General features: G+C 36.7%; 2 protein-coding genes across 10 annotated transcripts in view; both read left to right on the top strand.

Annotated features, from left to right (window-relative positions):
- The window catches only part of LOC125696589 (sodium channel protein type 1 subunit alpha), a 170,025-nt gene extending 167,172 nt beyond the window's left edge, over positions 1-2,853 (top strand). For all 9 annotated transcript variants that reach the window (XM_048952398.1, XM_048952397.1, XM_048952403.1 and 6 more), the window contains 2 exons: positions 395-665; positions 1,017-2,853. In XM_048952398.1, coding sequence (XP_048808355.1) covers positions 395-665; positions 1,017-2,185 — 1,440 coding nt within the window. In that variant the 3' untranslated portion in view covers positions 2,186-2,853. The remainder of the gene's footprint in view (positions 1-394; positions 666-1,016) is intronic.
- A 3,299-nt stretch (positions 2,854-6,152) lies between these two features.
- The window catches only part of TTC21B (tetratricopeptide repeat domain 21B), a 31,634-nt gene continuing 14,496 nt past the window's right edge, over positions 6,153-23,290 (top strand). Inside the window, exons 1-18 of the mRNA XM_048952948.1 lie at positions 6,153-6,215; positions 6,351-6,480; positions 7,113-7,223; positions 7,818-7,984; positions 8,784-8,906; positions 10,442-10,599; positions 11,415-11,499; positions 11,926-12,024; positions 12,662-12,854; positions 14,962-15,059; positions 15,510-15,710; positions 17,427-17,556; positions 18,013-18,170; positions 19,395-19,619; positions 20,303-20,541; positions 20,834-20,906; positions 21,786-21,896; positions 22,701-22,839. Of these exons, the coding sequence (XP_048808905.1) occupies positions 6,195-6,215; positions 6,351-6,480; positions 7,113-7,223; positions 7,818-7,984; positions 8,784-8,906; positions 10,442-10,599; positions 11,415-11,499; positions 11,926-12,024; positions 12,662-12,854; positions 14,962-15,059; positions 15,510-15,710; positions 17,427-17,556; positions 18,013-18,170; positions 19,395-19,619; positions 20,303-20,541; positions 20,834-20,906; positions 21,786-21,896; positions 22,701-22,839 (2,461 nt within the window). The 5' untranslated portion in view covers positions 6,153-6,194. The remainder of the gene's footprint in view (positions 6,216-6,350; positions 6,481-7,112; positions 7,224-7,817; positions 7,985-8,783; positions 8,907-10,441; positions 10,600-11,414; positions 11,500-11,925; positions 12,025-12,661; positions 12,855-14,961; positions 15,060-15,509; positions 15,711-17,426; positions 17,557-18,012; positions 18,171-19,394; positions 19,620-20,302; positions 20,542-20,833; positions 20,907-21,785; positions 21,897-22,700; positions 22,840-23,290) is intronic.

Raw genomic sequence — 23,290 nt, 5'->3', positions numbered from 1 at the left:
TTTCCACAAAACCATTTTCATGGCTATGCTTAAAGGACTGCCTTTAATCACACAATCTCACTCTGTTTTTCTATAAGCTCTCAATTTTATTCATTTCACAGAACAGAAAGCGTATGAGGCAAAAGCTTGCATGGAAAAAGAGATAATGATGAATTCAAAATCTAGCATGTTATGATTATGCCAGGTAGCATACAAAACACACAGAAAAACTAAAAAACAGGCTGAACTAATCTGTTGTATTCACTTTGATTAATCTATTTACATTTCCTAGATATGTTTTTATGGAAGCCTTACTGGTTTTACTACATATATTTTTCTGCTTTCTTCTAATAGGAAAAGAAAAAAATTATTACAATCTGTAATGGATGTTTTGCTTCTTTTTTTTCCTTCTCAGAACAAGTTTCAAGGCATGGTCTTTGATTTTGTGACACAGCAAGTATTCGACATTAGTATCATGATTCTTATCTGTCTTAACATGGTCACCATGATGGTAGAAACTGATGACCAGAGTAAAGAAATGGAAAATATTTTATACTGGATAAACTTGGTGTTCATTGTCCTTTTCACTGGAGAATGTGTCCTGAAATTAATTTCACTCCGCCATTATTATTTCACTATAGGCTGGAATATTTTTGATTTTGTCGTTGTCATTCTCTCAATAGTAGGTAAGTCTCATTTATTGACCTATAAAGAGGGTAAAATGAATATAAATTGAACTTTTACTCAGTAGTACTATATGGCTGGCTCTTGCTATTCCAAGGCTTCTCACTAAGTCTTGCATGTTCTCATTTTATTTAAAAATTTACCTAATCATCGTTTTTGTTGTAATCATTCAAAATACATTGCACTTGTAAATATTAACTATACCTGGTAGAAAGCAATTATGCAGGTGCAATCTACAGAATATTTTTAATTGCTATATAGAACATCAATTTGAAAACTATTTTTTTCTAAATTGTCACTATAATATGGAGAGTGTGGTAATATATCTTTGTTTATTTTTCCTCCTATTTTAGGTATGTTCTTAGCTGAGATGATTGAGAAATATTTTGTGTCCCCTACTTTGTTCCGAGTCATCCGACTTGCCAGAATAGGTCGCATCCTGCGTCTCATTAAAGGCGCAAAGGGAATCCGCACTCTGCTTTTTGCTCTGATGATGTCTCTTCCTGCTTTGTTCAACATTGGCCTGCTGCTCTTCTTGGTCATGTTTATCTATGCCATATTTGGCATGTCCAACTTTGCCTACGTTAAGAGGGAAGCTGGAATTGATGACATGTTCAACTTTGAAACATTTGGCAACAGCATGATCTGCCTATTTCAAATCACCACATCTGCTGGCTGGGATGGCTTGTTAGCCCCAATTCTTAACAGTGGGGAGCCGGACTGTGACCCTAACAAAGCTCACCCAGGGAGCTCTGTTAAAGGCGACTGTGGCAACCCTTCGGTTGGGATTTTCTTCTTTGTCAGCTACATCATCATATCCTTTCTGGTGGTGGTGAACATGTACATTGCTGTCATTCTGGAGAATTTTGGTGTTGCAACTGAAGAAAGTGCTGAGCCCTTAAGCGAGGATGATTTTGAGATGTTCTATGAAGTCTGGGAGAAGTTTGATCCAGATGCAACGCAGTTCATGGAATTTGAGAAATTGTCTGATTTTGCAGCAGCTCTTGAGCCTCCTCTTCACCTTCCCAAACCAAACAAGGTCCAGCTGATTGCAATGGATCTGCCCATGGTAAGCGGTGACAGAATTCACTGCCTTGACATCTTGTTTGCTTTCACAAAGCGTGTGTTAGGGGAAAGTGGGGAGATGGATGCCCTCAGGATACAGATGGAAGACCGATTTATGGCATCAAACCCTTCTAAAGCTTCCTATGAACCAATTACAACAACGTTAAAAAGAAAACAAGAAGAAGTATCTGCTGTCATTATTCAACGTGCTTTTAGACGCCACCTATTAAAACGAACAGTAAAACAAGCCTCCTTTATCTATAACAAAAACAAAACTGAAGGGGGGGCTGGTCTGGGCATTAAAGATGAAATCCTTTTGGACAAGTTAAATGAAAACTCATTTACAGAGAAGACTGATATAACTGCATCAACAGCAGTTTGTCCACCTTCTTACGATCGTGTAACAAGGGCAGTCAAAGAAAAGCACGAAAAGGAAGATAAAGGTGTACAGAAATAAAAATAAATAGCAAGCAAAATCATCTATGTGCAAAGTAGTTCATAGCCTGCAAAGGTCATGTGTTTGTGTCAACAGGACTCCTGCTGGAGGTCTATGCCAAACTGACAATTTTTACAAACATACTATACATTAAAGGTCAGTGCCTATTAAAAGACAGCGACCCCTCGTCAGTAACTGTGATTGTGACATGGGGAAACAACCTTGACAAGATTTAACTGTTCTCACTACCAGCTGACACTGCTGAAGAGGAGAGAAAAAATGGCTACTCAGGCTGTAGGGACTAGCTAAGGGGTGCAAACCAAGTTCTAGTTGTGTGTTTAGCGTAAAACAATACAATAACTGTATCCACTGTTTGCATTTCAACTGCCATATACATCATATTTTTACAGATCTGTGTTGGTGGATTCATCTTTTTTTTAATTCATATGTTGTTTGTTACATGTAACTATTTTTGTAAATGGGTCTTCTGTTGGGAGAGGGGGTCAAGCACTACTTTACAGGTATAAGAGCCAGGTGTTCTACTATGCGACTAATATACACACAGAAATGATTTGCATGAAGGCATGCTGCACTTATAGATCATGCATGAAAATAACATTAAGTCACAAAGAATAACTGATTTTAGCTCAGTGTTTCTGGAAAGGAATAATAAATTCTGAGGTGCTTAATTAATGTATTCATGTTGTATCGCGTCCGAACCAGTCTTGGTATGCCTGTAAAGTCCCCTGTAACTCACAAGAACAGTAAAAGCAGATATTTGTTTATTTATTTATTTACTTATTTATTTTGCACAGACCATTAAATTTCAGAAAGTAGAGATTTCTTTCTGGGTCTGGAGTCACAGATTCTGTCTTTATCAAATGTCTTTCTGCATAAAAACACTAAATGATCCTGCCCAAACTGCCAAATTGATCAGAAAGAGCCCTTAATAATGTTGTTCTGCTTTATCCTGCAGTATTGTTTAGCCATCTTCAGCTCTTGGTAAGGTTGATGTTGTATGTTAATGAAAAGCCCTCTGCTATGTAAATAGTAATTTTTAACCTGTGGTGCATGTTTGAGCAAACAGATAACGACCTGAGCACATTTACTGCATCAAATATGTACCACAATAAGTGTAATGTGCAAGCTTTCAACAGGTAAAATTATGTATTATCTACCACAATAGATAGTTTGGATGCTAGCAATGCATGTTTATATTGCCTATGCCTCTGTTCCTTTGATTGTCCAGGATTCTTAAAAAAGGGAAGCCATACATCAGAGCTAAATGAAGTAAACTATTCAACAAGACCTCATTCTTCCATACCATTAAGCAATATTTTGCAGCTATTTAGGAACTCATTTGATTTACATTTTTGAATTTTCAGTGAAAAGCATATAGTGTATATCCAAACTGTACAGACGTTGAAAACTACTAGACCTGTTGAAAATAATGTTAGAATTTTATAAGCAAATATAAATACTGTAAAAATCATTTTATTTTCTTTTTCAGCATTATGTACATACAACAAGAACTGAATTTTATCTTCAGGTTGACTCCACACCATTTCTTTTTACTTTCTGTCTGCAGCACTTTTTCACAGAAGTACTCCAGAGAACATGATATGACTAAGAGAACAGATAGCTGTAGGTCTTATTTTTTACTGTATTTGCAAACATGTCAATTCTTTATGCAAAATAAGTTCATAATTTGCTTCTAAAACTCTAGTTATTTGGTTGTTTGTTTTTTTTTTTGAAGTTGGAAAAAGATGTAAAGTGTTAATTGAATGTTTAAGCAGTGCCTGCATAACAGGCACTGCTTATATATTTTCAAATACATTCTTCCTTTCGCAGAATCCTTAGGTTTTTTTCTCATATCTCACACACTTTTTAAAAAATTATTCATAGTGCAGTTCTAAATGTTATAATGGGTCCACAATATTTTTTTCACAAAGAAAAAGTAGCAAAACCATATAATCAAACACATCAGGACATTTTATGTTTCTTACAGAGGAAAATTAAATATAGATTACTTTTATTAAAGTTATTGGCAAATACTATATTAGTGAACTGCATGCAGGAAAATGCTACTATTACCCTAAGTGAAGCTAAATAACATTATTAATGTGCCGAAATAATAAAGATTACATTTTTTATTGTATGCTCCTTTTGTCGTTATTATCTGACATTAGTTTAAAAACAGTATGCTTTTTAACATTTCTAATTAATGCATGTTAAATACTGAGCATGATGATTCTGTGTTTCTACAGTACTGCACAGAGTAACTCCATGAGCCACTTCCTGCATGGGAGTCCTCAACGGACAAGTATTACAGCTGTCCTGAATGTGTCCTAGGAGGCTCACAGGTAGTAAACTGAATATTATTTAATATTCTACCTACAGGTTTTAAAACTGCTTTTCTCAAAGAGACAGATGAGAATTATGTCACTATCATTTCAGTTTACAGGTAATAGGAAAACAAAAATAATTGTTTCTCCTACCTATTTCAGGTTTTCAATGTCAAAGAAGCTGAAATGTTGCTTCAGTACAGGTAGAGTACCTTGAGATTTTTTAGATTTCTTTGAAGGATCATCCTGGACAAGGAAAAAAATTATTCTTACATAATACCTCCTTAGCAACTTAGGACTTTATAAGGAGTGAGTGATGGGGTAGAGCCATATGTGCTGGATTCATTAGAAAAGCTTATGCAAAGCAGTCTCAGCTCAGAAAATTAGCTTCACCTACTAATTCAGTCCAACACTGAATTAGTCATACCTACTTCATGCGTTGCTACAGGCTTGGGGTAAAGTGGCTGGAGAGCTGTGCGGAGGAAAAGAATCTGATGATATTGGTCAAAATTGTTCAGTTAGGGGAGGAGAAGACTCACCTTATCTCTCCCTGAACTGCCTCAAAGGAGGTTGTAGCAAGGTGGGGGTCAGCCTCTCCTCCCAAGTAACAGTGACTGGATAAGAGGTAAAATCCTTAATTTGCACCAGGAGGAGGCTCAGGTTGGATATTAGGAAAAATTTCTTCTCAAAAAGAGTGATGAGGTGTTGAAATGGGTTGCCCAGAGAAGTAGAGGGCTCACTGTCCCTGGAGGTGTTGAAGAACCACAGGGATGTGGCACTGAGGGGCGTGGTTAGTGGGCACGGTGAGATGGGTTGGCGATGGACAAAATGAACTTAGTGGTCTTTTCCAACCTTAGCGATTCTTTGATTGCATTCTCTGATTCTACGACTGGTTTGCTCCTTTTATTAAATGTCATTACTGTTGAATCTTCTAGAGAATGCTTTGCTTACGTGTTGGAGAGACAGCACGTCCCTCCTAAAGCAAAGCCATTCAGCAAGAATTGTTTCTGATGCCTGGACACAAAGGACAGCGCCTTCAGTCCAAATGGAAAACCTGATTTTTACTAAACTCTTCTAATTCACTTGAACGGAAGAAATGGGGAAAAAAAGAGAGAGAACTTTCTGTATTTGATTTTATTACACTGCTATTTCATTGCTGGAGAGCTTTACAGAGCCTAAAGTGCTCAATATTGTGGTATATAACAACATAACGGGAGCATGAGGCAGTCTTATGTCGGAACAAATGTCACAGCCAGCCATTCAGAATTCCGAGTTCACCGGCACGGGAGCCTCCGGGAGGCAGGCTGGAGGAGGCTGCGCCCGCAGGGCACGGCCGAGCGGCTGATGCAGCCGCCAGGACAGCACTACGTGCACCGACACCCCGCGGACCCTGACGCGCTTCAGCAAGAGCCGGGCGCAGCGGCCGTTACAGACCCCCCACGAGGGCTTGTTCAAACCCGCCCTCCCCGGCCTCGCGTGAAGTTGTTCCCGCCCCTCTCCTCTGAGCATCCGACTCGTTCCGGCGCTTGCAGTTTTCCTTCCTGTGTCTCTCCCGCCTCCTTTCTCTTGGAGCCAATGGTAGGGCGCGCTCTTGCCAGACAGCCAATGGCAGCGTGCCGCTGGGCTCTTCCCCGCCCCTTCCGGCGACCTCGCTCTGGTGGCGTTGGCTAGCAACGGCGGAGGCGATGGACGCGGCGGTGCAGCAGGTGCGTGCCACGGTGCTGGGGGCGGGAAGGCGCTGAGGGGGGTGGAGGTGCTGAGGGCAGCGGGGGCGCGCGTCGGGTAGCGCCAAACGGGGCGGGTGCGTTTGCGTGAGCGAATCGGGTTCGCCTCTCTCGCAGGCCCTGCTCAACTACTACTGCCAGGAGTGCTACTTTCACCATGTCCGGGCCGCGGCGGAGGAGGCGCTGGGCCGGCTGGGCAGCGACCCGGTGTTCCACTTCTACCGGGCGTACGGTGCGCTGCGCACAGGTAACGAGTAGCGCCGCTGCCGGCTCTGGCGGCGCTCGGGCCTTGGATGCTCCGCGGTGTTTGTGAGACCGCTCGCGCTCAGTGAGCCGCGTACGTGCGGTACTTAATGAGTCCTCCCACCCCCATGTTCCGGTGAGGCAGCTATGAGGCACGCGGTGCGGGAGAGAGGAGTGATGTGGCTCTGTGTTTCTCAGTAACTTTGTGGGCATCAGTCAGGCAAATAGCTTCTTTGGAGGGAATCTGGAACCTAACGGTGTGGCCGGTGCTTTGTGTCAGAAGAACTGGTTGGTTTCAGTGCATCTGTGCCTAACATTGTACCCATCTGCACCTGGGGAGCTGTGGGCTGGTACCAGTTGGGTGCTTTTACAAGGTTGATTAGCAGAAGCCATATTTCAGGCTGGCCTAACACATAACTTCTTTCAAGTTCTCTGTACTGAGATGTTCTTTTTTGTTCCTTGTGTTTGTTTGGAGAGTTTGCACAAACAGCTGAAAATTGACATCATTGATAAGGAAAAATATGTAAAAATAGTTGGGAAAAGCGCAGAAATAAAAATGGAGTCAGGAGTTTTTTACACTGATTTTCTCTGTCCTCTCAAAGACTTTGCAGCTTATTTCACTCTTGTTATCACTAGGTGATGTCCAAGAAGGTATTCGACAACTGGAATCCATTAAAAACAAACAGGAAGTGTCACTTTGTGCAATGATGGCACTGATCTATGCCCACAAGAAGAGCCCTAATCCAGGTATGCTCATTAAAACAATAATGGTTTATATTTTTAACAGCCATATGTGGAAACTTGAGAGTTGTAGATGAATTCTGCGTAACTTTAAAGGATTTACCTTTTACCCATAATTTCTAGTACTTAGAAATTTATCAAGGCTGTAAATAAAAATACCAAAATATATAGCTGTGAAGAGTTAAGTCTAAATCTTTAAACACTGAAAAACTCATTTACCTGCCAAGGTGAAAAATATTTTATGGAGAAAGAAATTTAAAATCAGGTTGCTTTCAATTCGTATTTCCTATTGTCTGTCTGATATCAGTCCTTCTGAGTAAAACTGAAAGTTTATTAATAAGTCATGAAAGCCAGGCCATTAATATACTTCAAGTTACCCTGGTAAATGTTGAATGAACTAGTGAAATAGCTCTGATTAATGACTCTGCATTTATTTCTGTCTCCATGGATTAAAGCTTTAAGATATTGAACTTATCATATATTCAGTACTTTCTGAAAAAGTCTTAGCGATGAGAGTCAGACATTTGATTTTAACAGTTCTACATAAAGGACCAGAAATTAATGTGAGCGAAAGAATATATTTGACATTTGTCTTTTCAGATCGGGATGCTATTCTAGAGTTGGATACAAAACTGAAGGAGCAACGAAAAACAGCAGGACAGCAGGCTCTCTACTTCGCTGGCTTATTTTTGTGGCATCTTGGTCGTGAAGACAAAGCCCGGGAATACGTTGATCGGGTGATCAAAGTTTCTAGTGGTGATAAAGAGGTAGCCTTTTTCTTTCTACGTAAAGTAGTAAGAGGACTGTGCATATACTATGAAGCTAGGTTTACTGCACCAATGGTATTTTGATGAACTTTGTGTTTTAATACTTCAGCATCGTAAGTGCATTTGACAGGGATGAATAAAATTCCTAGTGACTTTCTTTGAACATATTGTTAGTCAGTAAATCAAAGTTCTGCACTGACCAATGGAGGTAATATAGTTATGTCAGTTTTGCTCTTGCTAGGATTGTTATCTTGATCAGTATCAAAGCAACAACAAAAAATTGATGATGTCAGTAGAGGAAGCGTCATCTCCTCTGAATTTACAGATTAAAAAACCCAAAGGGTTGGAACAGTTTCAGCAGTTGTTAAAGGCAGGTTTTTGCTTTACCTGAATGTAGTGTAAAACCAGTGTAACTGTTGTATGTAGCAACATCTTCTGCATTTATGGAGACACTGACAGTTGCTGTTTTAAGAATCTTTAATCCTGCTTAGTTTGTTAATTGAGGTTAGCTCCATTGTTGCTTTTAATCCTTTAAGTTATTTAATCCTTTAATTATTTGATTTGAGTTTGAATTCATTTATGAATGAATTACTAATATTTTGAGTTGTGTACTGCTTATAATTTCAGTCATATATTTTAGATAATTAAAAGCTTCTGACTTTGATCTCTCTTTCAGTCTTATTTTATAGTATGGTTCTTTCCATTTATTGTTCTGCATAACATACTTCTTTGTAATAAAGCATATAGCCTTTGTAATAAAGGCTAATAAGAACACCAATGATTGCAAGTTTTTCTGCAGGGACTGATTCTGAAAGCATGGCTTGATCTCACTTGTGGGAAAGAAACTCATATTAAAAAAGCAGTGAAGTACTTTGATGAAGCGCTGCAGGAAGGGAATGATGTTTTTGCTCTCCTTGGTAAAGTACGTTTACTTTGATTTTAACGCTTTCTAAATGTGTTACTGCAGCTTTTTGTTAATAATTAGAGCTTGCTAATGATTAGAGCATGTGCAAGAAGTAGAGATACAGCTCACTCGTATTCTTTTTGTTCAGTTGACTAGATTATTCTTTTTAAAAGCCTTTAGTAGATTTTAGCAGAAATTAAGTGTGGGTCACTTACGCAATTGTTTGAGGAATATAAAAGTTACCAAACAATTTGAGTTCTAGCACTGTAAAAATAGCTGACATTTGCATTTCCTGTGGTAAACAGCCTGCTTTAAATAGTAGCTAATTGTACTGAGTAGCCAGGGTTCGTAATATTTCTTACTTTCTGTCCTGATGAAGACAAAAGGACAGGCAGCGTAGTGGTAAATAAGCAATAACTGTTCAAGTGATGAGTTGTTGGTGTTTTTTTTTTTTGAAGTATAATTAACTTCCAAATGACACCTTAAGGCCCAATAGGCACCAGTGTAAAAAAACAATGGCTACAAATGAAATGCAGTCAGTCTGAATGTAAACTGAAGGTATGATTTTTAGTATGTGCATAAGAAAAAAAAAAAAAAAACTTTGAGTTCATCTATTCATATGCAAGAAATGAGGTTTGGCACCATCTGAAAATGTCCAAGTCAGAGGAAGTTTCACAGAGGATGCTTGTCCACATTACAGAATTACTATGTGCCATAGTAAAACAAAAAATATATATAGTAGTTAAAAGGCTGCAGTGGGGTTGTCTGTGAATGTTTTTGTCTTATTCTAAGCTGTCATTATTCAATTGCAAGTGCTTGTTTTGAATGTGTGATATAGAAGACTGTAGCTCAGAGCAATGCACAAAGTATTTGGGTACACATGTGTGCGTGACTGTATGTATTCAATTACCAGTACATTTAAAAGTGTTATTGCAATTAGATTTTGGGCAGATAATTGTCTTGCTGTTATTTAAGAAACTGTGGTAACTTTTATGTTTGCACCATGGCTCTCAAAAATATTAAATCAAGTGACATGCACACAATCACCTGGAATACAGTAAGTGAATTTTAAGCTTTGAAGTAAAGTTGAGGACATGAGCCCTAAATTGATTTCTACTCAGTGGCACTCATGTTAAACTGTGATACTACTTCTGATGTAGTCTTGTACTTGGAGTGCTGTACAAAGTACTCGAATATTGTTAAGTGTGGCAACAACAGTGACCTATGGGGACTCAAGTTTTGAATAAGTTCTGCGATCTGTTGGTTATGTTCAATATCCTGAAGTGTCTAAATTGCTTCAACAAAAGTTGTCAAAAGCTACTAAAACAATGTCACTTTTCAGCTACATCTCCCGGGCTTTTTCTTGTTGATGCTGTGTTAAACTTGAAATAGAGGTGCTTACCCCACACAGTATTTTCGTATTTCTTTTGTATGATAATTCTAGTTGATGCTGAAGTAAAATGCATATTGAAAAATGGTTTCTGTATGGAAGGAAATTCTGTATCTTCCCACTTCTGCACAGGATTTGATGCAATTTGTCTTCCTTCCTTTAGGCACAATATTTTGAGATCCGACAGAATTATTCAGGAGCTCTGGAAACGGTGAACCAGATAATTGCAAACTTTCCAAACTTCCTTCCTGCTTTCATAAAGAAAATGAAGCTACAGCTAGCCTTGCAGGACTGGGAACAGACAGTTGAAACAGCACATAGGTTGAGTATGAACTAACACATTGCTGATGGTGCTTTTTATATGTTTAGACTGTAAGAAAACTTTGGAAAAAGTTAGAGCAGTTTTAAGTAAAGTATATTAAACAAAATGAACTTCAGTAAGAGCCTAGCCTTGGAATTGTATGCAATTACATCAATATGTTTGCACCATGGCTCTCAAAAATATTAAATCAAGTGACATCACACAATCACCTGGAACCCATTCTGCAGGAAAGAGGGAGGGTCTCTGTTGAGGCAGACCTGAAGTGACAGAAGCTGTGATTTCATATGAGAAGTGTGATTTAAAGTGATGGTGTGATACAGAGTGTTGACATAAACAACTGTCATAACTTGTAAGTTTGTCCTCCTTGCACCTTGATTTTTTTTTTTTTAATTCGTTTTGGTATTACTGTTAAAGGTATTTTAGCTGGAAAGAAAAATTCGAAGGTGATGTTACTGAAGTGGGAGAAGTTCTTTGAAAACATTTGCATATGAAGCTTTCTTGTAGCTTCACGTATGGTAACATTATACTTACATAAGCTCAATTTAGGAACCTGAAGGTTTAATTACTTTATTGAATACTGGGGAGATTCAATCAATTGAGGAGGAGCCTTAAAGCCATATTCAAGTTCTATCATATGAACTGAATGAAACAGGGTAACAATAACCAATATATTAAAAATATTTTGTTTTTACCACTGTGATAGATTTACCAAAGCTTTGAAAATGAAGAGAATATTAATTATTTTCACTGAAAATGATTGTGAATCAAAAAATCTGGTTAGGCTTCTTTAAATGCATGTTTTGTTTGCTTTTAGGCTATTGCAGAAAGATGCTCTCAATTTAGAGGCCACAAGAATGGAGGCCTTGCATTTTCTGTGCAGGGAAGGAAATGTACGTGAGGTGAGTCTTGCTGGTTGCAGACAGCTGAGCACAACGCAACCTTTGTTAGGGGTTAGATCCCACATTCACAATAAGCTTTCTATCTTCCCCCTCATATACTGTGTCTGTATTGTGTTGAAGCCCTAGCAAGATGTATGGATCTTGCTTCATGGGACACTCCCACCAGCTCAGATTCAGCTCAAGTTATTCACTTTTTGTAGAATGTTTAGGGGATATACAATGACCTATTATATTCTCCCTTTGCTAATCAATGTATTTTTCTAGAAATTGCAGTTTTTTAGAAAAAAATCTATCTGATTTCTATCTCTGAACACCTCTGAATATAAATTTCAAAATACTGCTATGCAGTAAAATGTTTTTGGTGAAAATTATTTAGTGGTCCTAATCTGTTAATTCTTTCAATGATGTCATTGATTTTTCTCAAAGGCTTCGGCAAGACTGAGCGACCTCCTTAAAGCGTTGGACAGGTTGGAGCCGAGTAACTCACAGCTCCGCTACAAAATGGCGTTAGCTTTCAGTAGAACAGTGAGTATACTTTCTTTTTCTTAAGCAACAGACAAATAACCACACATCATTTGTTTTACTTAACAGTTGTACCAGAGAATGTGTTCTAATAAGTGCTTTCCAAAAGATTTAAATAAGTTAACTTGTATGGCCTTTGGTAACTCAATTTGTTAAAGTTTTGCATTCATTTACATTGTGACTTCAAATACTTGAGCAATGTCATTCCTAGAATGTTTTTGTTACTTACTTTTTAAATGAGAAACAGGTTTTCAATGAAAATATACTCAAAATATCTCATAGAATGTTTAGTAGGACAAAGATCTGGTAAGCTTCATCATACAGCTTTGAAGTGGAAAGCTTCTTTAATCCTTATCAGAACCCTTTTAAGAAGGCATTCAAAGCAACTATCAACTGTGTGGAATTTTCTTTTATATGGTATTCTGTATTTGTTTGAGCCCTAGCACACTTTACTGTTTGAATTCTTATGGAACTACTGCAGATTAATCTTACATGAGGTTATGGGTTTTTTTTCCACTGTTGCAGTAATATTAAATGTGCAAACTCTAAAATCTGAAATACCTTTATCTTTTCCTAACTGAATTTGGAGGGGGAAAAAAAAAAAAAAAATTCAAACTTTAAGATTGTTCTTACCTTTTAGTGTGGCCGGAACCAGCTCATCCTTCAGCATACACAAACATTAGTAGAAAGAGCATTTCATTTGGATTCTGACAATGCAGAAATTGCTACAGAGCTTGGCTACCAAATGATTTTACAAGGAAAAGTGAAAGAAGCTTTAAAATGGTATAAGACTGCTATGACACTTGATGAAACAAGTGTTTCTGCCCTAACTGGTAAGGTCTTAAACTTGTTTTTTATTTTATTTTATTGCACTTACGATGGGAGATGCTTTGTTTATGAAATTTTCCTACTTCTGCTAATATGAATAACAAGAACTATCACTGAATAGAATATTGTTCTTGTTTTGTGAAATTATTTTGCTAGGTATTTGTTAGATCTACAGCATTTGTACAGTGTTTATTCTTAGTGAAGTTACATCTTCACGTATTCTGATGGTTTCGATTTGTTTTCTTTTGCAGTGCATGCCTAAAATTATATGATATCTTCATTTAACACTTTTTTTTAGTACGTGAGGCATTGCCTTAGGTTTCTCTATCTGGAGTTACTTGAGAGAGGGGAAGAAGCTTTTAAAATTTCATTAGTGTCACTGAAGACTAACTTTACTAGGGCTGTTTTTCCTTTCCTTCCAATTTTTGGCTCTGTTGTTTTGTGACATTACTATTTTGTGCAGTATTATGTTCTTGGCTTTCAGCAGGATAGTCCATTTAAAATGCAGACATGAGGTAACTTATTTTTTCTTGTTACTTTGACTAGTGTAATGCATATGGTGTATTCATTCCTTTTATTTTAATCACAATGCAGACCTGTACAGCAGATTTGCAGAAGCACATAACTGCAAAATACGTGGTGCTGCAGTGTTGTCGCTCCTTAAAGAGCTCCTTAAAGATCTTACCATAAGACAGGGATTAGCAACACTGGGCAGTAGTTCTTCATACAGGAGAAGAATGAAAATATTTGTTTCCTTTCTTTTCCCCACGTACTCCTGATTCAGGAGGAAAAAAGCCCACCAAAGCATTAGCTGTCCACTGCTAGCCTCTTGTTGGAATGGTTCTGTGTGGCTGTGCATGTCTGTTAGTGAAACAAGCACAAATGAAGGGAGGGAGCAAATCATTGATTACTGTTTATTTGACCACGGAAAAAGGCTGTTGCTTTATCAGATGTATTGGTCTGAGTTTCAGCTGCTGTAAATACTCATACAGTTACTTTCTTATCCTTGAAAACCATCAATTACTGTACTTGTCTGTGGTAACTCAGATTTACCGTCACACATCAGTGCCTTAGCTTAAACTAGAGCCTGATTTTTTTAGTTTGATGCATTCTTCTGGGTGTGCACAGACCTGGCTGAAGCAAAGTTATCTGGAGGAGATTATGAGGTAAAGAAAGACATTTTTTGTCTACCATGGACAACCCTGCCGTTCTTTCTGTGACTCATGTATGCAGATGAAGCATTAGGTTTCCTCGGACCTCTCCTTGCCGGGGCTGCATCCAAAACACACTATTTTTTTTTTTATTTTTTTTTTTTAGCATGCATCACCACTGAAGTTATATTTTAATTGCACTTTTCTGTCATCTGAATGTCTGTTTTTTTATTTTACGCTCTTGGGAGCAGGCATTATCATTTCAGTAAATTTGAAAAGTTAACAAACATTTGCCAAAGCTGGAAAGCTCTTATGCACTGTAGAAATAATAAAATGAAGGATAGGCGGTAGAACAAGCTGTCCACAGTGAAGACTGAAGTGCATGCTTTTCAGCCTAATTTAGACATGTATGAAACATAATCAGGCAAGGCTTCTGATAATTACTGCAGCTTAAGGATTGGAAGATCTTTGGGAGGGAAGGAAATACCCATTTTTGGTAAAGTGAAGATCTCAAGGAAATGAAGAATAAATATGGCATGTGTACTTCAGTCTTTGCATTTTCATCTGTAGCACTGCTTTCTACTCTGAAAATTCAAACAGTATAAAAAAAATCTGGTTTGGGTGTGGTCTGGGGTGTTCTTTTGTTACCTTGATTGTTGGATTTGGAAGTGAAGATTTATGGTGCTTGATTGGTGTTAGTCTAGAACCAGCTGAAGATGTACTGTGCTCAGCTTGTAGTATTAGGATTTGGATATTTTCACAAAGTGACTTTTTGACATGGCTTATATTAGTTATGTGTCTTCAGGTATTTCTAAGTATGTGAAATCAGCATTACTGTAGATCTTGGTGTATTCTTCTTCTCTTATCTCCATTTTATGAAGATGCTGAAGAGAAGAATTCTAGGAAACAATGCATATGTTTGACTAAGAAGACAAATCTGAAATAAAATCTTTTGTTACAGGAATTATTCGTTGTCAGCTAATACAAGGGCAGCTAGAAGATGCAGAACAGCAATTGGAGTTTCTTAATGAAATCCAACAGTCCATTGGAAAATCTGGGGTAGGAGGCATCTTTGTATGCTGAAATACTTTGGTTGCTATCTAAGTAGTGGTCTGCTAGCTGCTTCCGCATTTCAGTCACTCAAGCGGAACATTCTAAATTTCAGTTTTCATTCCCTATTGATGTAAGTTAATAACTTAACAACACAGTACTGTGTGGTTACTAAGCATTGTCTCTGAAAATAAGTTTGAAATGTTAGAAAGGGAAGGGTATTAATTTTTGCAGGATTTTTTGGTCAGAAAAACTTAGAGCTGCTTGTACAAATTAAGTGAATGCACTAATGAAGGAATGGGATGATCACTGGTGTCATTTGCAGTAACATACTTAAGGTGTTACAGTATCTCTACACAAAAAAAAGAAATGGCTAACACTAGTGATTATGTAATTTTGTATAAATAATAGGTGGATGTATCTGGAATATTTAAAATGTTCTGTTTCCCTTTCCTGTAGGAATTATCTTTCTTGCGTGCAGTCCTTGCTATGAAAAAGCAGAAGAGACAAGAAGAAGTGATTGCCTTGCTGAATGATGTTCTGGATACCCACTTCTCATCTTTGCATGGTTTTCCTCTTGGTGTGGAGTATTTTGAAAAACTAAATCCTGATTTCTTGCTGGAAATTATTAGGGAATATCTTAATTTTTGCCCGGCACAGGTGAGCAGCTGTATATTGCACCTCTTTGAAAACAAAACATTGTGGAATTTTTTCTTGAGATTGGGCTATCATGAAGCAAAGCTTAGAAAATTTTTCCCCTTGAAATGTGAATTTCTATGAGGTTAAATTGCTTTTTAAGATATTATATTATAATCAAAATAACTGTGTAAATACTTCTTTTGCAAAGTCAGCAGGTACTGTAATATCTGATATTACAGATATTACTTATGATATTAGTTTCATGGCTTGCATCTGTATTTGTACAGAATTTATTTATTTTTTTAGAATTTCTTGTGATCAAGTAACTAAGAATACAGTCTTAATGACAAAGTTATTCACACTGTAATTATTCTGGTACTGAAATATTTTTGTCACTTCAGGATATCTTTTCCTTTTAAGCTTCTTTTGCGTGTTGGTAAAAATCAGTTGACTACTACTTGATTGATATATTACTAATTTTTAATTTTAGATGGCTAACTTGTTGTGACTGAACTTGTTCTGGTTTTGGAGCAAAGACATGTAGGACTTCATACGTTCAGTGGGGACCTGACATCTCTAGAGTTGAAGAAACACTTTTAAAGTACCTCTAAAGAGTGTCTTCTTTAAAGAGATTATCCCTCTGAAATAGCGAGGAGTGATCTTTATTCTGTTTCTAGCAGATTCATAGTCAAATTGTAGAACCTTTCCATAAATATTCATGTAAAGCTATAAAATCCAACCAGCAAAAACAGTGAGTGTTCCATTGTTATAATTTATCCCACTGTCTTTGAGATGATATGGCTTAATAATCTGGAAAAATGTAACTACTGCATGTGACTTTGTGCACAGATGGAGATAAAAAGTGTCATTCTATGAAACAGTGTCTGAAGGTTTCCTTTGGATACTTAATGACAATGATGGTTCTATAATTTGGGATGGAAACTGAACTGTTGTCTTAATAGCTGTCTGTAGAAGAATGGGAAAAATGGCACCTTTTCTGAAGTTTCGTTATACCTTTATTACAAAGAAGAGATTGTAGCTTCGAGGGCACGTGTCCTGAGGGGATGTTAGGGTGTTAGGATGAGCAGAGGCATCTTTATGTTGTCTTTTGCTTGTTATACGACGTAACTGTTTCATTGGCTACAAACTGTTTATAACAAAGAACAACTAACATGATGCAGAATAGCAGTTGATGTGAAAGATTAAATGGAAGTGGTTATTTTCAGGCTGCTGCTTTCAATCTGGTAATAGGAGAGGGTAAGCTCTGTAGCATGGAAAGAGCATAGGGGAGACAGGACCAGAAACTTTTCTTCCCATCTCTCTGATCGATCGTTCCAGCTTTGACGCTCTTGAAATTCGGTTCATATTACCATTTTGTTTGATCAGTTGGCATGGTAATTCTGAACTTGCTGCCAAATGTTTATGGACAGCTCTTTAGTTACATCAGGTCTGGGTCTGTTTTTCCTGGAATTCATGATGCAGTTTTGTGTTCTTGCTGGTATCAACAAGTAGTACTTGAAATGTAAAATGTACTCTTATATTTCTTTCCTGCAGCAACTTTCGTCTCTTCAGCTTTACTATTGTCATTAGAGTTTAAAGTGAAACTCAGACTTGAAATGGGATTCAAGCCCAAAGCCTACTAACAGACATGTTACTTCTGGGGTTTGTTTGTTTGTTTTGTTAGGTTTAGTTCTGTTGTTTTTTGGATTTGTTAATTTTGTTTTGGTTTATTCCTAGCCTGCAAGTCCTGGGCAGTCTCCTTCACCGCTTCTCAAGCACTGTGCTTCTGTTCTTGAAACTGTGGTAAAAACTGTGCCAGGTCTTCAACAAGCTGTTTTTTTAATTGCAAAGGTGAAATATTTATCAGGTAATACTTGTACGAATGGTTAGCTATCTACCTCTCTAGTTTCTCTGATTTTGCTCTTCAGCTGTGAAGTATTTCTTGTCCACTGTGTTGCACTTCATAGCTAAGTGAAGAATACCTGCACTACTTCTGTGACTTGCGTGAACGTATTTTAGTTCTATGACCACATTAATGTGATATTTCATCTATTGCTTTCTGAAAGAGGCCAGTTATTAAATGATTTGAAGATGGGACAATGGGAAAAAATCTTAACTTTAACCTAGTTTTGATTTTTTTGTTCAGAGCTGCAATAAATAAATAAATAAATAGTAGTCCTTCATGCATGACTTTGTTCATGTAATGCTAATAGTTATTAAAAACTAAATAAAATAATCAAATTAGTAAATAATGAATTAATGTTCTGTTTAACCTGTGTTTCTTATCAGCTACTTTTTCACTTCCTCTTTTTTGACTTCCTAGGGGATATTGAGGCAGCCCAGACTAATCTTCGTTACTGTTTGGAAAGGGATCCTTCTTATGCAGATGCACACTTACTGATGGCCCAGGTCTATTTGGCTCAGAACAACACTAAACTCTGCTCTCAATCCCTGGAACTCTGCCTGAGCTACAATTTTGAGGTGAGTTGGACAAAAGAAGCAAATTACTTTATTCAGTTAATCATCTAAGGTTTCTTGTATGTTTTTTAATATAGTGGTCTTTAAAATGAGATTTTTGACTCATTCATTACAAGCTCTATATCTAATTACTAATGTGAATGTGGTCTCTGAATATTTATCAAATAAATAACTAGTTTTTTTTTAACTAGTAAGGTTCAAGGGGCATAACTAATCCATTATTGCAAATACTGAAATTGTGTTAAAATACAAGAGAAGGGATGGCTTTTCCTCCAGTTCTTACGTAACTACTAAAACCAACTAAAACAAAGTTGTATGAACGGAGTTGCTGGTTGCAGACAAAGTTTGCAGTTGACTTTAAAGGCCAATATAGAAGAACTTGAAAAGGATCCAGTGTCTTTGTACTTCTTACACAGATGCACAATTACTAATGAAGGTAACAAAGATGAATGAGGAATTCAGAAAAGGAAATTCGTGTTTTAGCGTCATAAATGTTATGAGTTTGAAGATATGCTATGCTGACTTGATTTATTTGTTTACAGCAGAGGAATTTTCTGATTAATACTGGTGAGGGTGCATGGTACAGCATTCCTTAGGTCTTAGCTGGGCTAAGTCTTGGCAGTGCATGGCTGAATAGTGGGACAATTTAACTTCCTTGCAAGTGTTCTCTCATTTTAGTTCGTTATTCCAAATGATGCAAAAAAGCATAAGGTTAACAAACTATTCAGGAAATACCAAGGTGCTTGCAACTTTATGCATAACCGTGTTTCCCCTATTTAGATCTTTTCCCGTTAGGTCTGTTTTGAGATGTTTGAGGAAATGGCAGACAGGACTTAAGCTACAAAATAATTCAGTACCATTTTTAATTGGTAGCCTACTGAAACAAATCTACTTAAATTGGAAGATGCAAAAAATCCATTAAAATTCAGTCTAGTTCAAAATCTGTCTCAAAGTTTGGTATAATAAAATAAGTTACTGATTATAAAACAAAAGCTAATTGCTATTTTGCAGACTCCCTGAAAACTAATATTTACATTACTGCAACTTGAATCAACCATATTTAGAGGTAAACAGGAACTGAGCTCAGTGCTGGGGAAAAAAAAATCTTTCAGGGAGATGGAATACTATGCAATCTGGAAATTTCTACTTTCTTTGTACGTACGTGTAATATATTTTACGTGTATATGTATGTATATACGTATATAAATATATTTTTTTTCCTTTTAGGTGAGAGAGCATCCAGTTTATCACTTAATTAAGGCTCAAACCCAGAAGAAGATGGGTGAATTATCAGAAGCCATCAAGACCTTACAGATGGCGAGGAATTTGCCTGGAATGAGAAAACATGCAGCTTCCTCAAAGACGAAAGGAAAAAGAATTGAAGTTGATACGAGTGACCGTGTGGCTGTCTTTCTAGAACTTGTAGAGGCTCATTGTTTGAATGGAGAACCGGTAAGATCACAAACATACCCCGAAACAATTTCTTCTATCCGTTAACAGAATTGTCTAATACTCATTAGCTTAGAATATAAAGCCATCAGTTTTTCTGCCAACAAGATATGTGATGTTTTGAGGATGTGATGTCTGACTTGACATCTGATATGTGAAACTTTACAAGAAAAGATATGTATTTGCATGTGCTCAACGGACTCAGAATTTTCATGCAAAACTTCAATCTTTGTGGAGCACATACTGTCTCAGGCATATAAATTAATATTTTGTTGTAAGAATGCTACTAGAAATATTTTTTGATTGTGTCCATACTTTTGTGTGTTAGTATGCTTACTTTCAACTGAATCTTAATATGTCTTAAGGCATATGCAGTGTCCAAGAATATAATGTACACACAACACAGTAGTTGGATTGTCAGAGCTCATCCTTTTCGAAATAGAACTAGTTAGAGCATGGTGTTGTGCAGTTGATTTTTGATCATTTTCTTGTATACGTGCAATGTAAGTGAAGAGGAAAATAACATTTTAAATGCTTCTGCAAAAGAAATAAATACTGTGGTTTGGTTTTGCTGCTTTTTTTTGTTTTACTTTATTTTTGTATAATGGTCTCAGATTTGCTTATGATGACTTCATTTTTGTCTGCTCAACAGCAAAAACTGTTAATTCTATTGGTTTTATCTGCAGCATGAGGCCGCTGTAGTACTGCAAGATGCCATTGATGAATTTTCCGGAACTCCTGAGGAATTAAGGGTCATGATTGCAAATGCAGATCTAGCAATTGCTCAAGGAGAAGTTGAACAAGCCTTGACTGTGCTCCGAAATATTACACCTGAACAGCCTTACTTTGTACAAGCTAAGCTGAAGATGGCAGACATCTATCTTCAGTGCAGGAGAGATAAGAAGTTGTATGCTGCCTGCTACAGGTATAAATTTGTGATGTGTATGTGTACTATTTCCCAAGATGTTAAATGGTAGCATCTTGAGCTTCTTTTTTCTTTTTGCTAAAACAAATCAGAAAATTTAGTGATGTAACGAACTCAAGCATTCTAACATTTAAAACTGTACCAGGAATTTTTATTTTGGAAAGATTTCAGATTTTTTATTTTAAGAAATAATAATGAACATCGCTAGAGGATAATGTTATCACACCCTACTTGTTTAGATACCAATATTGACATGTTAAATACTGAATGCAGTTCTGTCCTCTGCTTCCAGAGACCTAGTAGAAAAACTGCCAAGTGCTCATACGTTTCTTCTTCTTGGTGATGCATATATGAATATTCAAGAGGTAAGTGCTCGCTAGAAATGAGTAAGTGACTAAGTCATCCTTTGCTTTGGCAAGTTGAGAGAAGGTAGCATGATGACTCTTAATAATAGGTAGTTTGGAAGTAAGCTCTTATGGCTGTTAAAAATGAAATAACCAACTATGAATGTAGCTGTTCTAAATTCAGATTAAAAGCTATTTGAAAGTGCCTGCTCATAATTCTGGGAGAGAAATTGAAGGAGAGCATTTTTTCTTGAAGGACATTCAGACAAAAAACTTGAAAAGAAAGAAGTTAGAGATGTTTTGGAGTCATTTTTAAACTTAGAATAATTACAATTGTGTTCCTCTACTGAAAGTTTTGTTTAAAAATCAGAAACTATTGGATTTCAATATATACTCCAGGAAGTTTTTGTTACTTGATGAGCTGGAAATCTTGCTCAGTGTTTGTAGAAGATGCACTGTATTGGGTGAATGTAGAAATTTGAAATATACACACTTAAATTCGTATTTTTGGGAGAGTTGATTGGGTTAGAGCATGCAACTAATCAGATAAATATTTTGGGGAACTGTAGGTGATAAACAGTTGTCTTCTCCTTAATGAAGAAGTACAAAGCAAAATAAAATTTCCTTGTCTGCTCTTACAGAACTGGAGGAAAGAAACTGATTATTTTCCATGACACTGATTTCACGTGTACTTTATATTAACTGGTGAAATGTGCAGTGGTAGAGAAATTTCAGAGGGAAAGTAATCTGAAGAGAAATCAAACTCCTTTGTTAGCCAGGTTCTTTCTGTATTTTGTTTTAACTGGCACTTGCTCTTCAAAGTACTACCAGATTTTTAGTTTTCACACACATTTGTTGTCTTAGTCCTTGACTTCTGTGTTTTTATCTTCACTGTTGAAGCCTGATGAAGCCATAGAAGTCTACGAGCAGGCTTTGAAGAAAAATCCAAAAGATCCAGCTTTAGCAAGTAAAATTGGAAAAGCCTTAATCAAAACACATAACTATTCAAAGGTATTCTATAAGTTCTTGTTTGGTTTTGTACGTTGAGTAAGAAGTGTTTAATTTTATAGCAGTAAAAAGACTTAATGTCCTGAAAGTAAATTTACTATGTAATATGCAACTGGCCAAAGTGATAGCTGCATATTGGTGGATATAAACCTGATGAATTGTAGTTCTGGTGACTTAGAATTGGTATGTGTTTGGACCTATACTGAAAAAAATAGTTAAGTACTTATCCATTGACATAGTTGTGATACCTCTCATATCCTTAGCACTGTATAGGACAATGCTAGTGAAGGCTTTAGCTTCTTAATATCAGAGAAAAATAAGAAAATATTTGGGGAAAACTTGTGAAGTCTTACATATTTTTAAACTTCTCAGTATGTCTTATCGTGTTTTTCAGGTAGACTTTAGGGAAATTGTTTCTCCTTTTGTATAGTAATACAGAAATTTATAATTCTGATCCAACTGTTTTTTAAAGATTTTAAAACTGATTTTAAAGCTGAATTGCACAGCTTTAGCAGTTAATGAAAATGCAGTTTAATTGACAGTGAATCAGCTGAAGATAATAGGTGTTAATATGCATAATCACCAAAATATGGCACTAATTATTCTGTTTCTTTAATTTGGTTCTAAATCTTGGGAAGTCCAAAACTGCAATTAAATGACATCCTATTAATACAGTGATTACTAGAAAATTACTTGGTTACATAAGGAAGGAGAGAAAGCTCTAAGCAGGATGCCATTAAAAGTAGAAGTAGTAAGATTGTCTTCTGTGAGTTTTCTTTAATAACCAGATTTTTGTGTTTCTTTTAGGCAATCAGTTACTATGAGGCTGCCCTGAAAAGTGGTCAGCAGAATTTTCTTTGCTATGACTTGGCTGAACTTTTAATGAAACTAAAGCAGTATGCAAAGGCAGAAGTAATACTTCAGCAAGCTTTAGATCACGAGTATGGTATGACTGTCATTAATTTACAGCATAATATGTAATTACTACTATTACTTGTGTGTGGCTGTAGACAATAATCAAAGTCCAGATCAGCATTTATTTTTTTTTAACTATATGACACAGGGAACTACAAAGCGATAGATGAAAAATACTCAAAAATAAACTTCATTTTTACTAAAATGCTTGCCAGGACTTTTAAACATCATATCATGTAAATGCAAGTTCAGGTCTCTATATAGGCAAGTTTTTTTTGCTCTTCTTTGCTAGCAGAAGTTCTGATCTGAATTGATCACGTATAGATGAGTTATTGCTGCTCTTAAGAGAATAGTTCTTTAAGTGCAAGATGCTGCTAGGTATCCTTCATTGCAAAGAAACCAAAGTTGAGTTGCAGATTTCCTGCTATGCGTTAGGAATGTGTACTCACATAAAAAGTTAACTTTTTTTTTTTCAGTATGTG

Source organism: Lagopus muta, chromosome 8 (assembly GCF_023343835.1).
Source record: "Lagopus muta isolate bLagMut1 chromosome 8, bLagMut1 primary, whole genome shotgun sequence".
NCBI lineage: Eukaryota > Metazoa > Chordata > Aves > Galliformes > Phasianidae > Lagopus > Lagopus muta.
The sequence above is the reverse complement of the archived record's forward strand: the minus strand, read 5'-3'. Positions and strand labels throughout refer to the sequence as shown.